Raw genomic sequence first — 13,925 nt, 5'->3', positions numbered from 1 at the left:
ATCTTTAAAATGAAGATAATAAGTATCTCAGTGGGAGAATTGTAAAATGCATAGCACCAACTGTGCCCTAACATAGAGTAGGTGCTCAATTAAAAAAATTTTTTAAAGCTTGTCACTTCTTCAATAATGGTGTTTTGTTCAGTGTGTGGACTCAATGTATTTTTTTGTATTATAATAAAATGTACATGACACAAAATTTACCTTCATGACCTTTCTCAGTGAGATTATTAAACTCTGAGAAATTTTATATAAATACTTTCTGATTCTGAATTTGGAAAATGAAGCTAATTTTAATTATGGACTGTGAAGGGTTGTGTGCCTCTCTCTGTCCAGAGGGCTGGAGATCCAAATCCTGAAACTGTAGGCTAGAAGGAATTTTGGGTACTACTGAATGGCTCTGAGCACTTGAACAAATTTAGGTTTCCAGACTGAGAAGGACTAACAGGGTCCGGCACCTTTTTTCAGGATCATCAGAGGGCCGAGGTTTGAATTCAGGCATCACTGGTTTCTCATCGGCCCCCTCCTCTGGCTATTCAGAGAAAAGAGGAGGTGATTGAAGAAGCTGGAGGTTATGAGATTGGTTCTCTGCTCCTCCCTTTTCTTCTTTGCTTTTCCCCACAACCACCCTCTCCCCCACAGCAGTCGTCTCCCCCACAGACACAAGGATAGGAGAGAGGGTTGGGGAAAGTTGGGAACTGAGGGATCCAAAGGCCCACAAAGCCCAGTATCTGAAGGAAACTCTGAGAAGGCATCTGTTCTTCTCCTGCGGCCATCCTTCAGCAAGATGCTGGGGACGCTGGGACTTTGGGTACTGCTTCCCGCAGCTGTGCAATGTAAGTGTCTACAGGGAGGGGCAGATTCTCTCTACCCACCTAGTGAGGGAAAGGGCCACTGAAGTAGCAGCTAAGGGTGGTGAGCTGGGTGGGGGGGTCAGGTTCCAGGCCTCTGCTGACCCCATTTGCTTCTGTGGCTTTAAAGGCTGACCCTGGGATATAAAAAGTCTGGCCTTTCTTTTGGGCTGCCGGTTTTTGTCCGTGCACTCACTCGCATCTTGAACCTCTCTTTTTCCCACCCTGGGCTGCAGCACCCCCAAGCAGGCGGGCCTGTGTGTTCTTTGAAGCCCCCAGAGTTCGGGGAAGCACAAAGACACTGGGGGAGCTGCTAGGTGCAGGACCAGGGTCCCCCAGGGTTATCCGCTGCCTCTACAGTCACTGCTGCTTTGGGATCTGGAATCTGACCCAAGACCAGGCACAGGTGGAGATGCAAGGTGAATGCAAAGTATAAGGCAGTTGATAGTCATGGTGGGATACAGGTACATCTTTGGGTGGGTGGTGGCAGCTGAGGGGGAAGGGGAGAGTGGAATGTGTGGAGGGAAGGAAAGGCCTGTATAAGATGGTAAGGATGCCTCTGACAGGGGAAAAATTGATTCTTCTCTGTGCCCGGACGCCATTACTCTTTCTCACTCTCCCCTTAATCCCACACCATCAGGATGTCGAGACAGTGATGAGCCAGGCTGTGAATCTCCCCATTGTGACCCAACTCCCAGAGCTCACCCCAGCCCTGGCTCCATTCTCTTCACCTGCTCCTGTGGCACTGACTTCTGCAATGCCAATTACAGTCATCTGCCTCCTCCAGGGAGCTCTGGGACTCCTGGTTCCCAGGGTCCCCAGACTACCCCAGGTAGTCATCCTCGTGGGTGTTGGAGTTGAGTAGGGGCTAGGGCCCAGGTTAGGACAAGCGGTAGAACCAAGGGCCAGTTCTCACCCTTCCCCCATCCCATGTTTCCCATGTTTCCCTTTCCTGGCCTTGAGAAGTTGGTTGCCCTGGTGACCGGGAGATATGGGGGCTTGTGACCAGGACGGGGGTGGGTCAAGAAGCAAGCGCTCTGAAGAAGGGGAGAAGAGCTGTGGGAGGGTTTGAAGCCGGATTCACCAGCCTGCGTTCTTGCTTTGATGTCCAGGCGAGTCCATCTGGATGGCGCTGGTGCTGCTGGGGCTGTTCCTCCTCTTCCTGCTACTTCTGGGTAGCATTATCTTGAGTATTAACCTGCCCCATCCCTCCCTTGTGACCCCACAATACTTCACCAAAGCCCTGACCCACTCCAGGATCCCCTGACTCCATGACCCTGGGATTTCTATCTGACCTTATTACCTCTCAAAAACTCCCTTTCCACCAATTCCCCTTCCCTGTTCCCGCACCTATGCACCCTGACCCCGACTGAGGTCCTTCTCTACTCCAGGCCTGTTACAGCGAAAGGCCTGCAGAGTTCGAGGGGGGCCAGAGCCAGAACCAGCTTTAGGCAGAGACTGGAGTGAGGAGCTGCCGGAGCTGCCAGAGCTGCCAGAGCTGTGCTTCTCCCAGGTGCCCAGGAGGGAGGGAAAGGCTCCCCACCCGGTGCTTGTGGAGGTTATTGGGTGAAGAAGTTTGGCCCTGGCACTAAGTCAGAGGCCACAAACCCAGCACCATGTCCCCACCAGGTCTTGCGGGAAGGAGGCCACGCTGTGGTATGGGCTGGACGACTGCACGGGGAGCCGGTAGCTATCAAGGTGTTTCCTCCAAGGGCTGTGTCCCAGTTCCGAACTGAGCGAGCACTGTATGAGCTGCCAGGCCTAAAGCATCAGCACATTGTCCGCTTTATCACTGCCAGCAAGGGGAGCCCTGGCCCCTCGCCAGGTGGGCCCCTACTGGTGCTGGAGCTGCATCCCAAGGTAAGGAGCTAAGAATGTACATATATGTGCATGGCGGGGCAGGAATGCACATGTGTGTGTGGGGGGAGTCCTACACTGATGCGGGGCCTGTCCATGTTTATTTTTCTGTCTTAGATTTTTCTCGTCTCTAAAACATTAAAGCCAAAAACAGTATACATTAATGTTTTTATAGATAAAGAAATGGAGAAATTAAAACAATTAATATTCCTAACCTTAAAGAAAGCCATTGTTAAAGAAATACCTACAGGTTTAGCCCACCAAACTCATTCATATATTCATTGAACAAATATTTACAAGGTATGTGTCAATATCTGTGTTAAGTTGTGGGAAAAACACAGGCAGTCCCTGTATTTACCGATGTTATAGACTAGTAGGAAAGACAGAAATGGACTAAGTAAGCACAAAAAAATATGTAAAATGTCAACTGTGCTAAGCACTACAAAAGAAAGGGCCATGCTACCTGTCTTTGTTCTCTCGTGCTGCTAAAATGAACACCACAAGTGGATGACTTTAACAAACAGAAATGTATTCTCTCACAGTCTAGGGGACTAGAAGTACCAACTCCTCGGAGTGCCTGACAACTCTAGGGGAAGGCTTCTCTCTCTGTCAGCTCTGGGAAAGGTTCTTGGCTCCTTTCAACATCTGTGAGCCTCAAGTTCTTTGGAGACCTATATGTGTTTGACATCAATCTTCACATGAGTCTAGAAGGTTCTTATTTGCAGAGACCCTGGGTCCAAAAGACACCCTCCACTCCTGGCTCTTCTTTCTTGGTGGTAGTCAGGTGCCTGTATCTCTGCTCACTTGTTTAATCTTTTATATCTCAAAAGAGACTGATTCAAGACACAGCCTAATCTTGTAGATTGCATCTTGCTTTATCACACAACTGCTTCTCTCTAATCCTGCCTCATTAACATCGTGTGGTTGCTGTTAGGTGCCATTAAGTCAGTTCTGACTCATAGTTAACCCTGTGCACAACAAAATGAAACAAACATTACAAATGAAATTGTAATATTTGAACCCATTGTTGCTGCCACTGTGCCCATCCATCTTGTTGAGGCTCTTTCTTTTTTTCGATGACCCTCCATTTTACCAAGCATGATGTCCTTCTCTAGGGACTGGTCCTTCCTGACATGTCCAAAGTATGAGAGAGGGAGTCTCATCATCCTTGCTTCTAAAGAGCATTCTGGCTATTCCTCCAGGACAGGTTTGTTGGTTCTTCTGGCAGCCCATGGTACTTTCAATATTCTTTTTTTTTTTTGTACTCAGAGTTATGGGGTTTATTGGAAGTTAACAGGTTAATTGGAATTTAACAGGTTACAAATTGGGTTCAGAAATGCTCAGGGCACAGTTGGTCCAATCAGCTGTTGATAAATGCCCATAGGGCACACCACTCCACTGTAAGCCTCAGCCTGAAGGCACTCAGCCAAGTTAGCTCACCCATTTAAGTGCTTGGAGGCACCCCACTCTACAAGCAGCTTCCTGCTCAAAGTCACTCAGCTGTACTTGCTCCGTGGGATGGGCAGTCTAGTGCGCTGTCTTATGCTCTGATGCTTGGTTCTGTTGCTGCTGCTCTTCCTCTGCGGTAACAACTTCCTGTCCCTGGGTCAAGGAAATTCAATGCATAGAATCTCTCTCAGGGTCCAAGGACACACTCTTCTTCTTTGAATCTCCTCTCCTGCTTCTGAGATGGCTCATTTTAAACCACATTAGAGTTCCAAGTTTTCACAATTACACTTAACTCTGTTAACATGCACAGCTGAATCATGTTATCTTGTCAGTATTTTCTCCCACCTTATTCAGACTCATCAGAAAATGAGTCATTTGGTGAGAGTTCCACCAATTCACTACAGAAACAAAAATAACATGAGCCAAAGATATGAAGAGACATCTCACTAAAAAGAAATACAGATTATAAAGAAATGTATACAAAGATGTTCAAAATCATATATGAGAGGGCTTCAAAGCATGAAAAAGTGGAATTAAAAGATAATGGAATTGTTCCATGAGCCTTTTGAAGCCCCTTCCTATTGTACATTGAATTGTGTCCCCTAGAAAGATAAGTTAAAACCCTAATCCCTAAACCTGTGATTGTGACCTTGAAGATGTTTATTATTTCCTTGAAGGTGTTACTGGTTAAATTGTGGAGGCCATAACAGAGTAAGGTGGTTCCTAACTCCTTATGAGTAATGTCTTATATTGTTGTTGTTGTTGTTAAGTGCCATCGAGTCGGTTCCGACCCATAGCGACCCTGTACAGGGTTTCCATATAGAAGAGACAAACAGACATGGAGAGACATACAGGAACAAAGTCACCAGGTGAGGATGCATCTAAAAGCCAGAAAATGACAAGCACCAAGGGCTACCACAAATTGTAAGAGATAAGGAAGCATCATCTCTGAGTATAGACAGACAACCTAAATTCAGACTTCTACAGATTTATGACACAATAAATTTCTGTTGTGTAAAGTAAAATAAATAAACATTTCTCAAATTAATGGAGGGAGTTACAAATTTGGACTTGGGTATTATATTAACCAGGTCTTCCCAGAGAATTGACTCACATGGATTGGTTCATGGGGATTAGCGCATATGGAAGCTGTAAAAATCATAGGGCAAACTGGCAGTTTGGAAATGCAGACAAGAGTTGATCTTGTAGCCTTGAGGCTGAATGAATGCTTTTATTCTCTGGGAAGCTTCAATTCTTGCTTTTGAAGCCTTCAACTGATTGGATGAGGCCACCCACATTATCAAAGGTCATCAATCTCCTTTGTTGAGGACATAGAGAGAGGGATACTTTCAATATTCTTTGACAACATAATAATTCAAATGCATGGATTCTTCTTTGGTCTTCCTTATTCGTTGTCCAACTTTTATATGTATATGAGGTGGTTGAAAATATCATGGCTTGAATTGCTGTTGTTATATGCCATCAAGTTAGTTCCAACTCATAGCAACACTGTATAGTGTTTCTGAGAGTGACTGGCAGATTTAAACTGCTGACCTTGCAGTTGCAAGTCCATTGCTTATCCACACCAGGGCCCATGCCTTGGGTTAAGTGCACCTTAGTCCTCAGATTGACATCTTTGCTCTTTAACACTTTAAAGAGGTCTTTTGGAGCAGATTTGCCTAATGCAGTACATTGTTTAATTTCTTAACTGCTGCTTCCATGAGCATTGATTATGAATCCAAGCAAAATGAGTCTTTTCTCCATTTATCATGATATTTTTTGGTTCAGTTGTATTTTTGTTTTCTTTACACTGAGGTGCAATCCATACTGAAGGCTGTAGTCTTTGATCTTCAGTATTTCAAGTATTCTTCACTTCCAGCAAGCAAAGTTGTGTCATCTGCACATCGCAGGTTATTAATGAGTCGTCAATCCTAATGCTATATTCTTCTTCATATAATCCAACTTCTCAGATTATTTGTTTAGGAAACAGATTGGATAAGTATGGTAAAAGTATACAACCCTGGCACATACCTTTCCTGATTTTAAACCGTTCAGTGTGCCCTTGTTCTTTTCTAACTACTGCCTCTTGAGTCCAATTGTTCTTGTTGTTAGGTGCCATTGAGTTGGTACGGACTCATAGCGACCTTATGCACAGCAGAATGAAACACTGCCCGATCCTGGGCCAACCTCACTATCATTGCCACACTTCAGCCTATTGATGCTGCCACTTGGCCAATCCATCTCACTGGGGGGGTCTTCCTGTTTTTCTCTGACCCTCCACCATACCAAACATGATATCCTTCTCCAGAAACTGGTCCCTCCTGACAGTATGTCTGAAGCATGAGAGACGAAGTTTGGCCATCTTGGCCTCCAAGGAGCACGCTGGCTGCACTTCGTCCAACACAGATCTGTTGGTTCTATGGGCAGCCCATGGCACTTTCAATATTCTCCTCCAATATCATAACTCAAAAACATCAATTCTTCTATGGTCTTCCTTATTCACTGTCTAGCTTTCGCACTCATATAAGGTTATTGAAAATACCATGGCTTGGGTCAGGCGCACCTTAGTCTTCAAGCTGACATCTTTGCTCTTCAACACTTTAAAAGGTCTTATAAAGCAGATTTGCCTAATGCAATACGTCCTCTGATTTCTTGACTGCTGCTTCCATGAGTGTTGATAGTTGATCCTTGGCAATTTTCAATCTTTTCTCCATTGTTAAGAATGTTGTTTATTGGTCCAGTGGTGAGGATTTTTGTTTTCTTTACATTGAGATATAATCCATACCTAAGTCTGTGCCCTTTGATCTTCATCAGTAAATGTTTTAAGTCCTCTTCACTTTCAGCAAGCTAGGTTGTATCATCTGCATATCGCAGGTTATTAATGAGTCTTCCTCTAATCCTGATGCCACGTTTTTCTTCATATAACCCAGCTTCTCGGATGATTTGCTCAGCATACAGGTTGAATACGTATGGTGAAAGAATACAACCTTGTCTCACACCTTTCTGAATTTTAAACCATTCAGTGTTCCCTTGAGTCCAATTAAGTGTCCTGAAATTGCTATTCTCTACAATGTTATCCATAGTTTGCTCTGCTCCACATAGTCAAATGCCTTTGCACAGTCAATAAAGCACAAGTCTTTATGTTTTAAGAAACTTCTTTTTGGTATTCTCTGCTGTCAGTCAAAATCCATCTGACATCAGCAATGATATCCTTCATTCCACATCCTCTTCTGAATCCAGCTTGAATTCTTGGCATTTCCCTGTGGATGTACGCTGCAACCATTTTTAAATTATCTTCAGCAAAATTTTACTTGCATATGATATTGATATTGCTTGATGGTTTCTGCATGTTATTGGGTCACTGTTCTTTGGAATAGGCACAAATATGGAGCTCTTCCAATTGGCTAGCCAGGTTGCTGTCTTCCAAATTTCTTGGCATAGATGGGTGAGTGCCTCCAGCACTGTATCAGTTTGTTGGACAATTTCGGTTAGTATTCTGTCAATTCCTAGAGCCTTGTTTTCACCAGCTTGGATTTCTTCCTTCAGTAGTATTGGTTCTTGATCATATGCTGCCTCTTGAAATGGTTGAACATCGACCAATTCTTTTTGGTAAAGTGACTCCTTGTATTCATTTTTTTTTTCTTTTGATGTCTTCTGTGTCCTTCAATATTTCACCCATTGGTTGGTTGGTTATGTGACATGGAGCTGGTTCCGACTCATAGCGACCCTATGTAGGGTTTCCGTGGTTGTAAAATAGAATCCTTCACTATTTCAACACGAAGCTTGAATTTTTTTCTTCAGTTCTATCAACTTGAGAAATGATGAGTGTGTTCTTTCTGTTTGGTTTCCTAACTCCAGGTCTTTGCACATTTCATTATACTTGACTTGTCTTCTCAAGCTACATTTTGAAATGTTCTATTCAACTCTTTTTCTTCCAGTCACTTTAGCTTTTGTATGTTCAATAGAAAGTTTCAGAGTTTTTCTGATATCCATTTTAGTCTTTTCTTTCTTCCCTGTCTTTTTGATGACCTTTTGCTTTCTTCATTTATGATGTTCTTGTTATCCTCCCCAAACTCCTCTGTTCTTTGGTCATTAGTGTTTAATGTATCAAATTTGCTCTTAAAAAAGATCTCTAAACTCAGGTGGAATTATACTCAAGGTGGTATTTTGACTCTTGTGGACTTGTTTTAATTTTCTTCATCTTCAGCCTTATATGAACAATTGGCCTCATAGAGGTGAAGATTCTTACAGATAGGATAATTACATTAGATTATAAAATGGAGAACAGCCACACAAAGTGGGAATCATGACTTAGCCAAGTTGATATGTGTTTTAGGGAGATAAATTCAATTCATAACAGTACTATTATAGAGAATAAATTATGAGACTTGGCTTAGCCTGAGGGGCATGGAAGCCTTTATCTAAGAATTAATGACTGAGCTGCATCTGGAAGGAAGATAGAAATTAATGGGAATGATGAGTTCTTTGGAGATCTACAGGTGTCTTGGCATCAGTCTTCTCCTGGATCTGGAAGGTTCTCCTGGCTCTCCTTTCTTAGTGGCGGTAGGTCCTTTCTCTGCTTGCTTGTTTAATCTTTTTATACCTCAGAATAGGACTCTATATAATTAATCCTGTAGATTGCATCCTGCCTCATTAACATTATTGTTGTTGTTAAGTGCTACCCTGTGGAGGAGTTCTGAAGAGCAGCTGGTGGGTTTGAACCACTGACCTTTTGGTTCAAACAGACCTTGGCTCCCGTGCTTATCCTACAGCAACGCACCAGGACTCCATATTAACATTGTAGAGGTGATGACTTTTATCACAGTGGATAATTACATGAGATTACAAAATGGAGAATAATTACACAGTACTGAGAATCATTGTTGTTGTTAGGTGCCATTGAGTCTCGGTACCTACTCATAATGACCCTATGCACAACAGAATGAAACACTGCCCAGTCCTACACCAACCTCACTGAGAATCATAGCTTATAGCTTACTCAAATTGACTCATATTTTTGGGGGGACACCATTTCATCCATAAAATTAAAGGTCTGTATGACTCTAGAGGCAACCCCTCAGCCTCCTTCCTGTTCACCCCTCCATCAGAACTTTTTCTCTGTCCATAGGGAAGACCCTGACTGAATTACTTTGCTTTGCTGTAGTTCAATTTCTTCCACCTATTTTAGTACTGAATGCAGTGATGCTTCCTGAACTTTGTCAACCTGGAACTACTCTGGAATCCCTGGGTACAAATAATTAAGTGCTATGAATGGTTTGAATCCACTGAGAGGTACCTAGGAAGAAAGGCCTGGCAATCTGCTTCAGAACGATCATGACGATTGCAAATACTATGGTATTCTTTTCTATTCTGAATCCCATGGAGGCACCAGAGTCAGAAACTGACTGAAATGCAACTGGCTCTTTTGTGTGTAAAAAAGTACACAACAGAACATTCACTGTTTGGGGTTTATTTTTATCTCTTTTTTTTTGTAATATCAGCTGCTCCACCTACAAAATCTTGAATTCTGATCTCTTTGATCACGTATCACAAGGCCCAGTTCAAAAACAGCTTAAAACAAAAAACAAAGGAAAAACACATAGTCATTCCTAGTTTATGTCCCACAACACTCAGTGTATTCTCCCATTGTCACCCAGCTGGCACCTCTTCTCTTTCTGCTTCTTTCCAGCTCTCTGGGGGCAGTAGTGTGGTGGGTAACTGGGAGTGACTCCAGAATCAAGATTGTTTGGGACCGCACTCAATATCTCTCTCACCAGGTGACTTCCAGCAAGTTTACTTAGATCTCTGTAAACCTACTCATCTGTAAAATGAGAAGAGTACCTACATGCTAGGTACTCTTGGTAGATTGGTAGGATTATAGGAGGCCTACACTGGCACAAAACCTGGCCCACTAAGTGTTCAGTACACTTGAACTATATTTATTATTTTTCCTGTCAATCTGATGGGTGCGTGTTCTCATTCCTCCACAGCCTGTTGCTCTGACCTGGAGCTCAGTATATCTGTGTTGTAGGAGATGCAAGGGGGAAGTCTGCCATGATCTCTGCTCCCTGGGATGGATCAGCCCCCTCCACCTCTGTGTGCCCTTTTTTTCTCTGCTTCTCCCTAGGGCTCCCTGTGCCACTACCTGACCCAGCATACCAGTGACTGGGGTAGTTCCTTGCGGATGGCACTGTCTCTGGCCCAGGGCCTGGCATTTCTCCATGAGGAACGCTGGCAGGATGGTGGGTGAGCTAAGACTAGGAAGTCAAAGGAGTCAGGAACCACACTGCTGTGTTTCTGATTCTCCCTTCGGTTGGAGGGGAAAGATTGGGTCATAAGAGAGACTCTTCATTCTTGGATTCTCCCATAGGTCAATATAAACCAGGTATTGCCCACCGAGACCTTAGTAGCCAAAATGTGCTTATTCGGGAAGATGGATCATGTGCTATTGGAGACCTGGGCCTTGCATTGGTACTCCCTGGTCTTACTCAGCCCCCCGCCTGGACCCCTACTCCACCTCAAGGTCCAGCTGCCATCATGGAGGTGAATACTCTGGTAGGGGAAAGGCCCCAGGATGCTGATGGAGATGTGACACTTGCTGTGGCTACAGTACAGCCGTGCCTGGGACTTAGTTGAGTCTGTAGTCAAGGAGATGTTGCATGGACCAGTATTGTGGGGAGGGTTGCCATGAAGGTGATTCTTGGTCCTCCTCACCTTGCTCTCCAGGCTGGTACCCACAGGTACATGGCACCAGAGCTCTTGGACAAGACTCTGGACCTACAGGACTGGGGCACAGCTCTCCGGCAAGCTGATGTTTACTCTCTGGCTCTGCTCTTGTGGGAAATACTGAGCCGCTGTCCAGATTTGCAGCCTGGTAAGAATGAGTCGAAGGAACCCTGCTGGTGCAATGGTTAAGCTCTCTGCTAGCTGAAATGTTGGTAACTGGAAGCTACCAATTGCTCCACTGGAGAAAGCTATGGCAGTGTGCTTCTGTAGAGATTTACAGCCTTTCGAACTTTATGGAGGAGTTCTACTCTTTCCTATAAGGTTGTTATAAGGGAGAAGTGACTTCACAGCAATAGGTTTTAAGGGTGGGTGGGAGAGTGGTGCCCCACCCACCCACTCTACCCCTACCTAGTCCTGACCTGCTTCCCAGGAAGCCCTGCCCTTCTCCCCATTTGTCTCTCTACATAGGAAGCACCCCAAGGGCTAACTGTCTCTGATCCCCTGTGCCTTCTCTCAGACAGTAGACCATCATCTTTCCAACTGGCCTATGAGGCAGAGCTAGGCAGCAGCCCTACCACCTGTGAACTATGGGCCTTGGCAGTGGAGGAGAGAAGACGCCCCTACATCCCACCTACCTGGCGCTTCTTTACCGCAGTAAGAGATCTGAGGCTGGCCAGCTGGGGACCTGGAGAGTCGGGCTGGGCATGGACTTCTCTGCAGAGCCAGCCCATCTACTCTTACCTTCTCTCATTTCCAACCACACCTTCACTCACGTTCAGCCAGAATCAGGCAAATTTGCTCAAACTTCCTTTCACCCTCTTGCACCCTAAATCCCACACAACCATTCTGTGCACCTGAGACACCTATCTCCTGATTGCCCTACTCTGGTCTCTCTTAGTCCTCTCCACCCTTGGTTAGCCCTTTTCCTAGTCCCCTTCTCCAGGAAGCTTTCCCTGACTTTGCTCCTTACTTGAGTTCAGCCCCTAAGATAGTTCCTGTCCTGGTACATTGAAACCCCAAATCCAAGTCTAGTTTTGTCTTATTCTGTCTTATCTATCCATGTTTCTACGAGTGATTCAATAAAAGCCAGGCATTGCCATAAAGGGTTAAAGCAGTGGCCTCATTGTGAAATTTCAGGGATCTGCACAATTTCCTAACATAATGCTACTCCCCTGCTAACCAGTCTGAGATTTCCAGTACACAAGTATCTATTGGGGTCAGATAACAGAGGACCAGGCATTGTTTCCCTAAGACCCTTGTTGCTTGAGAGGAAGGAGAATCATTCCCCATTATCATGTTAAGTTAATTAGCATGATGGTGCGCAGATGAAAAAAACACCCAAAGAGCCTGCTATAGGGAGTAAGATACAGGAGGCTTGGACTCCAAGGCAGGGGAGGTGAAGCATGTTCTAGAAAAGCTCAGGAGTGGAGTGTTGAAAACGGGATTGGTAGACACTGAAGATGCCCTTTAAGCCCAGAATATGGGGCCACACAGGATCCATGGGTGAAACCTGCCTCCTGGTCACCCTTCCCAGGAACCTGGTGGCCTGAGGGAGCTCCTAGAGGACTGTTGGGATGCAGACCCTGAAGCACGACTGACGGCTGAGTGTGTGCAACAGCGCCTGGCTGCCCTGGCCCATCCTCAGGAGGCCCACCCCTGCCCAGAGGACTGTCCACATGGCTGCCAACCTCTCCTCCCAGAAGACTGTCCCTCAACTCCTACCCCCTGCCATGTTCCCCCTGTAGGCCTCGGCTGAGTCTGTCACTGCCGTGTTCAGCAAGGCCCTTACTCCAGGAATCCTTCACCTGCCTATACTATGTTTCATGTTTTAATATGCAGTTTATGTGTAATCTGTGTACATGCAGACATAAATACAGTGGTCGTATGCCTGCCTGGTCTGCCTCACCATTGATATGCTTATCTGGTTTGCCAAGTGGCAAATCCTTGGGCCCTTCTGTGACCATCGAATCCTCTGCAGTCCTGACCAGTGACTGGGGGTGGTTGTGCACAGGAAACAAATACTCAGCTCTCCTAAATCCACATCGTGGGATCTCCCTCTCTGTTCCTATGATCCTGAGCTCGTTAAGTCCCTCTTCTTTTTCTTTTCTTCCAGAAGCATTTAATTGGTGGGATCTCATCCTGGAAACTGGGAACAGAAGAGCTAATAAAATGAAATTGCTGACACATATTAACTTGGGCAAAGGGGAAAAAATGAAATTGCTGCCCTGAAGGTGTTCAGAGACCTGAAATTCACTTTGTTGGGGTCCTGTTCAATGTTCTGGGAGACAGGAGAGGCACATTGTGGGCCTGCATGGGTCAGGGAAGGCCTCACAGAACACAGGATGCTTGAGTTGAGTACTGAATAAACAGGAGTTTCTCAGAGCATATGGGGCAGTAGGGCATTCCTGACCCAGTGAGGTGTGATATCACATGGTACATTAAGAAACTACAAGCAAGCTTCAAGGCAAAAGTATAGGGTGTGTGTGGAAGGGAGGAGAGATGACATGGAAAACTGTAGGCAAGGCCTTTCAAGCCCTGCAGAGAAGTTCTTTTCATGGCTTTTTTTTTTTAATTTATTCATTTCACTTATTTTTGTTGTTTTTCAGAATATATACAGTAGACCAGTAGTTGTTGTTGTTAAGTGCCATCGAGTCAGTACCGACCCATAGCAACCTCATGCACACCGCAAAGAAACACTGCCCAATCCTGGGCCAACCTCACTACTGTTGCCACGCTTGAGTCCATCGATGCAGCCACTTGGCCGATCCATCTAATTGGGAGTCTTCCTGTTTTTCTCTGACCCTCCACCTTACCAAACATGATATCTTCTCCAGCGACTGGTCCCTCCTGACAATATGTCCGATGTATAAGAGACGAAGTTTGGCCATCTTGGCCTCCAAGGAGCACTCTGGCTGCACTACTTCCAAAACAGATCTGTTTGCTCTTTTGGCAGCCCATGGCACTTTCAATATTCTCTTCCAACACCATAACTCAAAGGCATCAATACTTCTACCATCTTCCTTATTCACTGTCCAGCTTTCACAT

General features: G+C 45.1%; 1 protein-coding gene across 1 annotated transcript; it reads left to right on the top strand.

Annotated features, from left to right (window-relative positions):
* The first annotated feature begins 784 nt into the window (after positions 1–784).
* On the top strand, positions 785–12,636 carry AMHR2 (anti-Mullerian hormone receptor, type II). Its single transcript, XM_006870122.1, has 11 exons — positions 785–833; positions 1,085–1,267; positions 1,489–1,680; positions 1,961–2,038; positions 2,240–2,361; positions 2,478–2,708; positions 10,282–10,396; positions 10,525–10,697; positions 10,881–11,028; positions 11,398–11,534; positions 12,415–12,636. Exons 1-11 carry the CDS (start codon positions 785–787, stop codon positions 12,634–12,636), a joined length of 1,650 nt encoding a protein of 549 aa, XP_006870184.1.
* Positions 12,637–13,925: the final 1,289 nt, after the last annotated feature.

This window comes from Chrysochloris asiatica, unplaced genomic scaffold (assembly GCF_000296735.1).
Source record: "Chrysochloris asiatica unplaced genomic scaffold, ChrAsi1.0 scaffold00138, whole genome shotgun sequence".
NCBI classification, from domain to species: domain Eukaryota; kingdom Metazoa; phylum Chordata; class Mammalia; order Afrosoricida; family Chrysochloridae; genus Chrysochloris; species Chrysochloris asiatica.
Note: the sequence above shows the minus strand (reverse complement) of the source record. Positions and strands in the feature narration are given on the sequence as shown.

Excerpts from the sequence above, each read along its gene's own strand:
- AMHR2 (XM_006870122.1), top strand. The coding sequence starts at position 785 with ATGCTGGGGACGCTGGGACTTTGGGTACTGCTTCCCGCAGCTGTGCAA. Across the intron at positions 1,268-1,488 it reads GGCACAGGTGGAGATGCAAG|GATGTCGAGACAGTGATGAG; the intron begins GTGAATGCAAAG and ends CCACACCATCAG. Across the intron at positions 10,698-10,880 it reads GTCCAGCTGCCATCATGGAG|GCTGGTACCCACAGGTACAT; the intron begins GTGAATACTCTG and ends CTTGCTCTCCAG.